This window comes from Chiloscyllium plagiosum, unplaced genomic scaffold (assembly GCF_037043375.1).
Source record: "Chiloscyllium plagiosum isolate Xiang-an unplaced genomic scaffold, Cpla_swu_hap1 HiC_scaffold_15, whole genome shotgun sequence".
Lineage (NCBI taxonomy): Eukaryota > Metazoa > Chordata > Chondrichthyes > Orectolobiformes > Hemiscylliidae > Chiloscyllium > Chiloscyllium plagiosum.
In genome coordinates this window covers 63,472,735-63,485,908 of record NW_028270153.1, presented here as the reverse complement: position 1 = coordinate 63,485,908, position 13,174 = coordinate 63,472,735, and the positions used below count along the sequence as shown (strand labels likewise).

Genomic DNA, 13,174 nt, shown 5'->3' with positions numbered 1-13,174 from the left:
CCCACTGTTGTTGAATTCCTTACCCAGTGGATTTAGAGAATCTAGATTTAACTCTGATTTCTCTTCACAGATGCTGCTAGATTTGCTGAGCTTTTCCAACAACTTCTGTTTTTGTGTTAAATATCCACTGCTTAATCATTTTAACCACTTTGATTAGATCACTCAGCCATCTGTACTCTTGAGAATACACACCAGATTCATTATTGAGCTCAAGTCCTTGGATAGTTCTGTTGAATCTGAACTGCACCTATCCCATGATCCATATACTTTTCCAGTTGTGTATAATATTGAAAACAGTACTCCAAGTGGGGTCTAACCAAGATTGTAAACACTTGGAGCCTCATTCTTGAATTGCATATCATACTTTAATTCCAACTCCTTCAGAAAAGCCTATCATTCCAACATCATTTTTAAATGCTTTTTGTAATTGCCTTTCAATGACATGGGCTTCCTCCACACCTTCTAGTTTCTCACCATTCAGAAAATATGCTACTTGGTCTTTCTGAGACTGTAAGCAGATGATCTTCACTTGTCAACATTGAGTAAAATGAAAGATGGAGTTCACTCAGTCTGTTTAGATCCCTTTATAACTTGCTGCTCCCATCCAAACAAAGGAATGTACTGTTTACTTAACACAATGCCATTTGCAAATTTGAAATACAACTCTCTGTTCCTCCTTCTAATATAGTCTATTTTTCCTGTTTTGTAGCGAAAAGTTGACGTCCCTGCAAACAACATATGTTCATCCCACCATTCAAAGAACATTCCTTCATCTCGGTCATCTCCCTCCTCCAAGTCAATTACCAGCTCCTCAGGAGGTTAGCTCTGATTCATTGTGCTCACATTAATGTCTAATGTGGAGCCTTATCAAATGTCTGCTGATACACCATATAAACTAGTTCCTGATCGACTAATGGTCATGAGTTTCTGAAAACGTATTAGTTTGATACCTTCCAAATGGCACAACCCAAGGCAGACAGTCTAATGGGGTCAATCTGTATCCTCTATGGTATTTCAATAGTTTTTTTCCCCAGTTTGATAAACTGGCAGTTATTCAGTTACTTGTTTCCTCCCTCTCAGTCTTGGTGAAAAAACATTTGCAGTTTTGCAATCCCATTAGCACAATTCCCGAATCTGCTGTAAAATTATGATTAACACCTGTAATTTCTGTTTAATACCCTCAGCTGAAAACTGTTGGATCCTGGAGATGTGTTAAAGTTCTATTATCATCTCCATTACTTTTTAAGTTAATAAATCAATGGGAGTAATTGAGTAGATCTATTTTTAAGCTGGTATTTTGTCATCTTCACTTGTGAAAACAGATACAACGTATTCCCTTTGACAAGTTTGCCATTTCTTTGCTTTATTACTGTCGCCTGCAGCCTCACTTTATGGCTCCATATTAACATCCTGTCTCTTTGTAAAAATGTTTTCTGTTTGCTTTGACAACCTTTGCAAAAAGAAACACACACTTTTTATTGCCTCAATCTGTTTCTTGCTCTCCCTATTGCTGAATTTCCATTTATCTCTGCAACCCTGCACTTTTATCTTGATATTCAGTTTGATTGCTCTGATTGTTAATCTGCACAATGCACCCTTTGTGTGAGGAACACATGCCAGTTTTGTAATGTACCAAATATCCCTCTCAATAAATCTGACCATTAGGTTTCCAGCTTGTTTCTCATTCTGAAGTTTATCTTCCTTAAATTTCAGGATTTGTTTCATATGAGGAGGCAATGGCCTCATGCTATTGTTTCTAGATTGTTAATCCAGAAACTCAGCTAATGTTCTGGAGACTCTGGTTTAAGTCCTGCCATGTAGATGGTTGAATTTGAATTCAATGAAGAATCTTGGGTGGCACGGTGGCTGAATGGTTAGCACTGCTGTCTTACAGCGCTAGGGACCTGGGTTCGATTCCAGCTTTTCGTTACTCTGTGGAGTTAGTACACTCTCCTCGTCTCAATGTGGGTTTCATCCCACAATCCAAAGGTGTGCGAGTTAGATGAATTAGCCATACTAAATTTCCCATGATGTTCAGGGGTGCCAAGGTTACGTGTATTAGTCAGGGGTAAATATAGGATAATCGTATAGCGGGATGGGTTACTCGAGGGTCGGTGTGGACTTGTCGGGCCAAAGGGCCTGATTCCACACTTTAGGGATTCTGAGTGTATGAATTTGGTCTAATGATGACCATGAAACCATTGCCAATTGTTGGAAAAACCCATCTGGTTCACTCATGTCCTTTTAAGAGAGGAAACCTGGTCTGGCCAACATGTGACTCCAGACCCATAACAATGTGGTTGAATCTTAACTGCTCTATGCGCAATAAGTGCCAGCCTAGACCAGAGATGCCCACATGTTATGAGTAAATTTAAAATTTTTTTTATCAACAAAACCCTGTTGGACAGGCAAGTTTTTTTTTTCCTTCTTTCCTAGGGCAAGGCCACCAATTTTTGCCAATCCCTAACTTTCCTTGAACTGTCTTGCTAGGCCATTGTAGAGAAAAGATAAGTGAGCAACAAAAACAGAAATTGCTGGAAAAGCTCAACAGGTCTGGCAGCATCAGTGAAGAGATATCAGAGTTAACATTTCTAGTCCAGTGACATTTCCTCAGAACTAGTGCACCTAACCTAGGCATCCCTAAATACTATGGCTGTTTAGCATGGCTAATTCACCTAACTTGCCAATCTTTGGATTATGGGAGGAAACCCACGCAGACACTGAGAGAATGTGCAAACTCCACACAGATGCCTGAGGCTGGAATCAAACCCGGGTCCCTAGTGCTGTAACCATTGAGCCACCATGCCATCCAAGATTCTTTATTGAATTCAAATTCAACATTCCAAATTTTATGAATTGAATTTAAATTCCACCAGCTGTTGTCTACCTATAGTGGTTACTACAGCGATTCAAGAAGGCAGCTCATCACCATCTTCTCAAGGGCAGCTAGGAATGGACAATAAATGCTGGCTATCAGCAATGCCCACAGCCCACAAGTGATTGAAAACCATTAGAGCCCATGTTCTCTGAATCTCTGGACTACTAATACAGCGAGACAGAAGTAATGCTGCTATCTGCCCCTCATGTTAAGTCTGTTTTATATAGCATTTTATTTAGTGTTTATCCTACAATGAATATTATCTAGTTAGAAGAACTGGAGGAGCTACACAAATGGGGAAAGTGTACATGTTTAAAGAACTTCTTTTAGATGTGTGCCTAACGGAAAGAAACATGTTGGTTCGTATCCAGAGGATATGATTAGATACCCTACAGTATGGAAACAGGCCCTTCAGCCCAACAAGTCCACAACAACTCTCCAAAGAGCAACCCAGCAGACCCATTCGCTCGCCGCCACCCCCCCCCCCATATTTACCCCTGACTAATGCACCTAACACCTATGGGCAATTTAGCATAGCCAATTCACCTAACCTGCACACCTTTCGATTGTGGGAGGAAACCCATGCAGACACAGGGAGAATGTGCAAACTCCACACAGGCAGTCGCCTGGGTCCCTGGCGCTGTGAGGCAGCAGTGCTAACCACTGAACCTCTGTGCCACCCACAAATTGTATATGTGATTATAAGAATATGAGGATCAACCTGTCATTAGTAATCAAGGGTCCCTTTCAATAGTCCCTGTGGTTATATATAAGTATTTTTTTCAGAGCCTGTCTGGTTTTGTCCCTATCCACTGGTTACCTTGTGTTCATTCTACCGTCTGAGGTACTGAATCGCCCCGTTGATGTGCTAATCCTTCTGAGTTCTCTGTTCGTGGGTGACTTCTAGAACCTGGGAGGTCAGTGCTTTGTAAAAGCCAAGTTTAGAAGTATCAAAGTCATAGCTGAGGGTTTCAGTGCCTCTGAATGAGCTGAATCAGGGGTGAAGTCAAAACATTTTGAGGCGTTGTGGAGAGGTGGTAATGTCGCTAGATTATTAATCCAGAGACCCAGGTAATGTTCCAGGGACATGTGAATTGATTTAAAATCACCATCATGGCAGATGGTGGAAGTTGAATTCAATAAGAAATCTGGAATTAAGATTCTAATGATGGCCATGAAACTGTTGTCAGTTGTTGGGGGGGGAAAAAAACCAATCTGGTTCACTATTGTCCTTTAGGGAAGGAAACTGCCATCTTTACCTGCTCTCGACTACATGTGACTCCAGACCCACAGCAATATGGTTGTCTCTTAACTGGCCCCTGGGAAATTAGAGATTGGCAATAAATGCTGTCTGGCCATGACATCCACATCCTATGAATGAATAAAGAAGTTGGGAATGGTGGTATTGGGGATGGTACAGGTATTTGGCTGAGCAAATCTTGATGACCCCACTCTGCAGACAGTGGACAAGGATAGGGTGGCGTTTCTACGTAGGAAATGGATATTGTAGTGGATACTGCAGACAATGGTTCAGGTGTTCCCAATATTTAACTGTTTGACCGTCCATTATTGGATGTTGGACAAGCAGTTTGAGATAGCTGGCTGTGAGGTGGAGCTGGATGTTTTAGCATATATTCTGAGATACTGTATTTTCTGGGTGGCACAGTGGTTAGTACTGCTGCCTCACAGCACCAGGGTCCCAGGTTTGATTCCAGCCTCGGGCAACTGCCTGTGTGGAGTTTGCACATTCTCCCCATGTCTGCGTGGGTTTCTTCTGGGTGCTCTGGTTTCCTCCCACAATCCAAAGATGTGCAGGTCAATTGGCCATGCTAAATTGCCCATAGTGCTAGGTACATTAATTAGAGGGAAATGGTTCTGGGTGGGTTACTCTTCAGAGAGGTGGTGTGGACTGGTTGGGCTGAAGGGCCTGTTTCCACACTGTAGGGAATCTAATGTGTAGGGAATCTAATCTAATTTTCATATAGCGTTACCAAGGTGAGCATGTCGATGAGAAATACAAGGAGATTCAGACCAGATTCTTGGGGGACGTTAGAGATCATAGAGTCATGCAGCACAAAAACAAACCCATCCATCCAACCAGTCCACGCCGATCATGTTCCAAAACTAAACTCGTCCCATATCCATCCCAACCTTTTCAATTCATGAACTTATCCAAATGTCTTTTAAACGTTGTAACTGTACCTGCATCCGCAACTTTCTCTGGCAGTTCATTCTACACACTAACCACATACTGTAAAAAGAAGTTGCCCCACATGTTCTTTTAAATCTTTCTCCTCATACTTTAAACATATGCTTTGTAGCCATGTTATGGGAGCAAGAAGTGAACCCTTTGCAAGAAAATCTTTGGCTACAACTGGATTGATAGAAATGGCCCAAGTTGTACTGCTGTTCGGGTGAAGGATGGTGGGGAGGTTTTGGAGAAGGATGATGCAGCCAAATAAGTCAGAAGCTGCTGATAGGTCAAGAATGACCAGGTAGGATAGATTACGTTTCACTCAGTCACACAGGTTATCATGTGACTTTGACAAAGTCATTGTGCTCCTGTAATCGGGCATAAATGTAATTGAAGGGATTAAATCATGATGTGCAAGGAATAAAATAGACGTTGGTTTCGAAGCTGACAGTACGTCGCACTCAATTACTTTAGTGACCAGGATGTAAAGGTTCCAGTTTTCAAAGATGAAAATAGCGAGTGCAGCAAGGGTGAAATGGTTGAAGGAGGGCTTATGCCCGAAACGTCGAATCTCCTGCTCCTTTGATGCTGCCTGACCTGCTGTGCTTTTCCAGCAACACATTTTTCAGCTCTGATCTCCAGCATCTGCAGTCCTCACTTTCTCCTGAAATGGTTGAAGTCAGTTATACAATTAGCAGACAACTAACACATGATATTTAAGACCTTAAATGCAAAGCATTGGTTGAAAATGTAAGCAGACAGAAATAGAAAGGTCCTCGAGGGATCTGTGTTTGCAGTCGGCTGAAGCAAATTTTACACTTAAATTTAAGGTTCATTGTTAGGTCATCCAGCCACCTGGCCAGTGTTTATTGCCCATCCCTAGTTGCCCTTGAGACAGTGTTGGTGAGCCGTACTGTAGTCTATGTGCTGCAGGTAGACAACAGCTTAAATTCAATTCATAAAATCTGGAATTGAAAGGTAGTCTTAAGTAATGATGACCAAAATATTATCAATTGTTGTAAAAAATCCATCTGGTTCAATAATTTCACTAAGGAAGTCAGCTTTCCTTACCTAGTCCTGCTACCACTGCAACGTTGTTCACTCTGATGAGACTGACTGAAATCCAATCTTGGATTTGACCGAGATTCTGTTTGCCTTGCCACTGGTGTTGGAAAATGAGAAACACAATCACTGAAACAGTAGATACTAGCCAGATGAAACTGCAGTCAAATGGAACAGTTCCTTTTTCACACTGCAATTTCGGAATCTGGAGCAGTTCCGGTGAGCAAGACTTGAGGAAGATCTTCAAGTGTTGAAGGCGGTGCAGAGGGGAGCTATGCTGATGAATGAGGTGAGACTGGAGAGATTGGATTTTTTATAATATGTAAAAGGGGGTATCTAGGAAGTGAGGTTACTGATTGAGACATAGGAGTTGAAGGCCAGCAAAAGGTGAATTTGGAAATTGTTTTTAAATTGTGTGAGTAGAACAACAAATTAGTAAATGGTAGATTTACACATTAATACGGGCAGATTATTATTCACAGGGAGAGGCACCAGCACTGGGCATGGACTGTCAGGTAAAGCAGTGAAAGCAAAAACTTTGAAATAATTCAGTACACAGTTGGACACTATAGTGATGATAATTGTTGGTCAGGATTCCATGTGCTCTTTAATGTCTACTGTTGGCTGTCTCTTCTGAAATACAGCACCTGCAATAGGATAAGCATCCCTCAGCACCACAGTCGAGTGTCAGCCCAGAATTTGTGGTCAGGTTCCTAGCAGAGGGCTTGAAGTGAAAGTGATGCCACTGAGCCACAGGTGACAGCTGTCTTAAGTTTGAGGTGCAGGAAAGACTGGAGGATGCTTGTGCAATGGCAATGTCCATACCTCTGAACCAATAGGACAAGGTTCAATTCCCACCTTTTCCGGAGGTTTGTAACAACATAACTGAACAAGTTGAATAGAAATATCTATAAACTCTACTGGTTCACTGATGCCCTTAGGGGCTCTTGTAATGCAGTGGTTGTGACCCTATCTCTAAGCCAAGAGGCCTGGGTTCAGGGCTCACCTGCTCCGGAATTAAGTCATAACACACCTGAATATTGTAAAAAATATGTTTAGAAAAGACTGAAGAGTCTTGTAATGCAGTGGTAGTGTCCCTACCTCTTGAACTGGAAGTTTGGAGGTCAAATTACACCTAACCAGAAATGGGATATAACAGGAGGATTGTGATTAAAAGATATTTTAACAAAAGCCTGAAACTAAAGTTATTCTCAGACTGGAACATCAACGTGATCTAGAAACTGATTTGTGTCAGTGTAATTGGTGCAAAGGACATGTGCTCTTAATTGTTCTGAGAAGTTAATAGAATAACGTTGTGTCAGCAAAAGAAGAACTCAACAAATGTCCATGATGTTGTAAAGAGGTTCTAAAGTCACAAAATTTCTGAATGGAAGAACTTGCTAGCACATTATCTGTACTGAAACTAATGTGTTCAGAGTAGATAAAGTAAATAAATGATGATTAGCAATGCCTTTAATGGACTTTGCATGCAAACATTGAATTGGCTACATGGGTGTTTTCCATTTCACAACTGTCTTTTTCTTTGTCTCACAATATGGAATAAATATATATATATAAAACAAGGGTTTGGAACTAAAATAAGAAGCACTATTTGGCCCTATATAATATAAAATAAATTAAGTAAGTGATTGTTAGTATTGCCTTAACGGGCTTTGCATATCGATTTGGCTACATGAGTGTTTATACAGTGGTTGTTATTAGTTTAAAAAAACATGGGGCTATCGTGGCCCAGTGGTAGTGCTCCTATCTCTGAGCCAAGAGGCCCGGGTTCAAGTCCTACCCACTCCAGAAGTGTGTAAGAACATTCTGAATAGGTTGATTTAAAAAGAAAGTAAATATGAACTCGTGATGGTTAATAGGTGATGAGTGATTTGGTGACGGGAAAAGAGCACTAATGGATTCTGAGCTGAAAATGTGTTGCTGGAAAAGCGCAGCAGGTCAGGCAGCATCCAAGGAACAGGAGAATCGACGTTTCGGGCATAAGCCCTTCTTCAGGAATGAGGAAAGTGTGTCCAGCAGGCTAAGATAAAAGGTAGGGAGGAGGGACTTGGGGGAGGGGCATTGGAAATGCGATAGGTGGAGGGAGGTCAAGGTGAGGGTGATAGGCCGGGGTGGGGGCGGAGAGGTCAGGAAGAAGATTGCAGGTTAGGAAGGCGGTACTGAGTTCGAGGGATTTGACTGAGACAAGGTGGGGGGAGGGGAAATGAGGAAACTGGAGAAATCTGAGTTCATCCCTTGTGGTTGGAGGGTTCCTAGGCGGAAGATGAGGGGCTCTTCCTCCAACCGTCGTGTTGCTATGGTCTGGCCTTTGTGTAGAGCCACAGAAAATGGGGGAGAAACTAAATGAGTATTTTGCATCAGTATTTATTGTGGAAAAGGACACGGAAGATATAGAATGCAGGGAAATAGATGGTGACATCTTGAAAAATGTCCATATTACAGAGGAGAAAGTGCTGGATGTCATGAAACGCATAAAAGTGGATAAATCCCCAGGACCTGATCAGGTGTACCCTAGAACTCTGTGGGAAGCTGGAGAAGTGATTGCTGAGCATCTTGCTGAGATATTTGTATCATTGATAGTCGCAGGTGAGGTGCCAAAGACTGGAGGTTGACTAACGTGGGACCACTATTTAAGAAAGCTGGTAAGGACAAGCCAGGGAACTGTGGACCAGTGAGCCTGATCTCGGTGGTGGGCAAGTTGTTGGAGGGATAGGATGTACATGTATTTGGAAATAGGTAGACAGGGACAAGGTAGGACTAATAAATTAAACTGCATTTATTTCAATGCAAGGGGCCTAACAGGGAAGGCAGATGAACTCAGGGCATGGTTAGGAACATGGGAATGGGATATCATAGCAATTACAGAAACATGGCTCAGGGATGGGCAGGACTGGCAGCTTAATGTCCCAGGATACAAATGCTACAGGAAGGATAGAAAGGGAGGCAAGAGAGGAGGGGGAGTGGCATTTTTGATAAGGGATAGCATTACAGCTGTACTGAGGGAGGATATTCCTGGAAATACATCCAGGGAAGTTATTTGGGTGGAACTGAGAAATAAGAAAGGGATGATCACCTCATTGGGATTGTATTATAGACCCCCTAATAGTCAGAGGGAAATTGAGAAACAAACTTGTAAGGAGACCTCAGCTCTCTGTAAGGACAATAGGTTGGTCATGGTAGGGTATTTTAACTTTCCAAACATCGACTGCCATAGTGTTAAAGGTTTAGATGGAGGGGAATTTGTTAACAAGACAATTTTCTGATTCAGTATGTGGATGTACCTAGGAGAGAAGGTGCAAAACTTGACCTACTCTTGGGAAATAAGGCAGGGCAGGTGACTGAAGTGTCAGTGGGAGAGCACTTTGGGGCCAGCGACCATAATTCTATTTGTTTTAAAATAGTGATGGAAAAGGATGGACCAGAACTAAAAGTTGAAGTGCTAAATTGGAGAAAGGCCAATTTTGACAGTATTAGGCAAGAACTTTCGAAAGCTGATTGGAGGCAGATGTTCGCAGGTAAAGGGACGGCTGGACAATGGGAAGCCTTCAGAAATGAGATATCGAGAATCCAGAGAAAGTATATTCCTGTTAGGGTGAAAGGGAAGGCTGGTAGGTATAGGGAATGCTGGATGACTAAAGAAATTGAGGGTTTGGTTAAGGAAAAGAAAGAAACATATATCAGGTACAGACAGGATAGATCGAGTGAATCCTTAGAAGAGTATAAAGAAAGTAGGAGTATACTTAAGAGGGAAATCAGGAGGGCAAAATGGGGACATGAGATAGCTTTGGCAAATAGAATTAAGGAGAATCCAAAAGGTGTTTACAAATATATTAAGGACAAAAGGGTAACTAGGGAGAGAATAAGGCCCCTCAAAGATCAGCAAGGCGGCCTTTGTGTGGAGCCACAGAAAATGAGGGAGATACTAAATGAATATTTTGCATCAGTGTTTACTGTGGAAAAGGATATGGAAGATATAGACTGTAGGGAAATAGATGGTGACATCTTGCAAAATGTCCAGATTACAGAGGAGGAAGTGCTGGATGTCTTGAAACGGTTAAAGGTGGATAAATCCCCAGGTCCTGATCAGGTGTACCTGAGAACTCTGTGGGAAGCCAGAGAAGTGATTGCTGGGCCTCTTGCTGAGATATTTGTATCATCGATAGTCACAGGTGAAGTGCCGGAGGACTGGCGGTTGGCAAACGTGGTGCCACTATTTAAGAAGGGCGGTAAAGACAAGCCAGGGAACTATAGACCAGTGAGCCTGACCTCGGTGGTGGGCAAGTTGTTGGAGGGAATCCTGAGGGACAGGATGTACATGTATTTGGAAAGGCAAGGACTGATTTGGGATAGTCAACATGGCTTTGTGCGTGGGAAATCATGTCTCACAAACTTGATTGAGTTTTTTGAAGAAGTAACAAAGAGGATTGATGAGGGCAGAGCAGTAGATGTGATCTATATGGACTTCAGTAAGGCATTCGACAAGGTTCCCTATGGGAGACTGATTAGCAAGGTTAGATCTCATGGAATACAGGGAGAACTAGCAATTTGGATACAGAACCGGCTCAAAGGTAGAAGACAGAGGGTTGTTTTTCAGACTGGAGGCCTGTGACCAGTGGAGTGCCATAAGGATTGGTGCTGGGCCTTCTACATTTTGTCATTTACATAAATGATTTGGATGCGAGCATAAGAGGTACAGTTAGTAAGTTTGCAGAGGACACCAAAATTGGACAACGAAGAGGGTTACCTCAGATTACAACAGGATCTTGACCAGATGGGCCAATGGGCTGAGAAGTGGCAGATGGAGTTTAATTCAGTTAAATGCGAGGTGCTGCATTTTGGGAAAGCAAATCTTAGCAGGACTTATACACTTAACGGTAAGGTCCTAGGCAGTGTTGCTGAACAGAGAGACCTTGGAGTGCAGGTTCATAGCTCCTTGAAAGTGGAGTCACAGGTAGATAGGATAGTGAAGAAGGCGTTTGGTATGCTTTCCTGTATTGGTCAGAGTATTGAGTACAGGAGTTGGGAGGTCATGTTGCGGCTGTACAGGACATTGGTAAGGCCACTGTTGGAATATTGCGTGCAATTCTGGTCTCCTTCCTATCGGAAAGATGTTGTGAAACTTGAAAGGGTTGAGAAAAGATTTACAAGGATGTTGCCAGGGTTGGAGGATTTGAGTTATAGGGAGAGGCTGAATAGGCTAGGGCTGTTTTCCCTGGAGCATCGGAGGCTGAGGTACCCCTCATAGAGGTTTACAAAATTATGAGGGGCGTGGATAGAATAAATAGACAAGGTCTTTTCCCTGGGGTGGAGGAGTCCAGAACTAGAGGGCATAGGTTTAGGGTGAGAGGGGAAAGATATAAAAGAGACCTAAGGGGCAACTTTCTCACGCAGAAGGTGGTACAGGTATGGAATGAGCTGCCAGAAGAAGTGGTGGATGCTGGTACAGTTGCAACATTTAAAAGGCATTTGGATGGGCATATGATTAGGAAGGGTTTGGAGGAATATGGGCCAGGTGCTGGCAGGTGGGACGAGTTGGGCTGGGATATCTGGTCGGTATGGACGAGTTGGAACAAAGGGTCTGTTTCTGTGCTGTACATCTCTATGACTCTAAATTGTGCTGAAGTGTCTGAAACAACACCCAATGTCTTTGTTCAGTATAGCGTTGGAGAGACCATTGAAAACACAGCTTGATGGTAAGTTGACAAATCCCGATCCAACGGTAAGCCTAACTTACTTGAGAAAAGCAAGTGATTGGAATGTGGACCGGATCAATAACAAACAAGTGTAGGTCAAAGACATATTTTTGAGTGACCACAAAATTCCTGAGCTTAAATTGGAACACAGCAGATGTCCCAACAGAATTCAAAATGTTTAAACAGTATTCAGAGCATGGTTTCTTGGTTTTAGTGGGGTTGGTGCAAAAAGGCAAGCCATTAACATATGTTTAGCAATTAGGAATTAAGGTGGAATGACATAAATTCAACATGTCAGGATTAACAGCTGAACAGTGAAAGATATGGACCACATAGGAGATGATTAGAGACAGACTAAACCTCTGTATTCATTAACTAGAACCAATGCTATTTAGTCAGAAGTCTATAGAATCCGAACATCACTGCCTCATTAGGCTACTTTCAACCATCAGTGAAGTGACCAAAAGACTCATTGTCAGTGGCATCAAACAGGCCTTTCTCTGTGCTGTTGACCTCTATGATGCTTTTTCACAGTGGTCAGTTACTGTATTTTGTGGTTCATCCAGTACCACCCAAAGCCACTTTGACAGATCCTGAAAATGGGTAAGTGTGAGGTCAAGGAGCCAGGATAGTAGGTTGGCAATATGCCAGGTAGGTAACGGGAGGCAGGACACAGCCATGTGAGTAGGGGAAGGATTCCAGATAAGTATGGTGTCACGTGGATATGGTGCCAGGTGTGTAAGGGATAGTGTGCCAGGTAGGGAGGATGCAAGGTGGGAAAGGGGCCAGGAAGTTGGTGGAGTGTGTAGCATAGGTCAAGGAGGGTGGGAGATATATGATCAGGTGGTGGTGGGGGAGGAGAAGCGTGGGGGGGGTGTCAGGACGAGGAGTTTTGTGTCTCAGGTGAAGAAGCAGGGAGGGTTCTTAGGTCTTGGGCCAAAAGGAGGGTGTCAAGTCCCAAAGGTGGTGGGGGGGTAAGGAAGCATTACATCCCATGGGGAAGAGAAGGTTCAGGTCATGGGTGGATATTCAGACCATAGTTTGTCAGGCCTCAGGTGTGGGTAGGGGTGATATTGCCAACATAGTATTGCGGGGGGAGTGTAAGGGGTCTGGGGAAGTTGTTGTTGGGAACGTGTGTGGTAAGTAGGGAGGTCAGTTTAATAGTTGCCCAGGAGTTAGACCCGACTTTTAAGAGTGTAGCTTTTCCTGCTTAACTACTTACCTGCAGCAGAAGCCTCTGAATTCTCTCAATTCCCTCACATCATTTCAGGCACAAAGGAATTGTCCATCTGAATCTTCAATTCCTTTGGAATCTGCAATGTCAGG

The 13,174-nt window shown here is 42.9% G+C and overlaps 1 protein-coding gene and 1 long non-coding RNA gene across 2 annotated transcripts in view; one reads left to right on the top strand and one right to left on the bottom strand.

The window, feature by feature from the left end:
- Nucleotides 1-13,174, top strand: part of ctsz (cathepsin Z) — a 61,642-nt gene that overhangs the window by 4,859 nt on the left and 43,609 nt on the right. The window contains exon 2 of the mRNA XM_087994990.1: nt 710-818. Within this exon, the coding sequence (XP_087851116.1) occupies nt 739-818 (80 nt within the window). The 5' untranslated portion in view covers nt 710-738. The remainder of the gene's footprint in view (nt 1-709; nt 819-13,174) is intronic.
- The window catches only part of LOC148147672 (uncharacterized), a 25,045-nt gene extending 11,871 nt beyond the window's left edge, over nt 1-13,174 (bottom strand). The window contains exons 1-2 of the long non-coding RNA XR_015759620.1: nt 13,071-13,174; nt 6,144-6,234 (exon numbers count right to left, since the gene is read on the bottom strand). This is a non-coding gene — a long non-coding RNA (uncharacterized LOC148147672). The remainder of the gene's footprint in view (nt 1-6,143; nt 6,235-13,070) is intronic.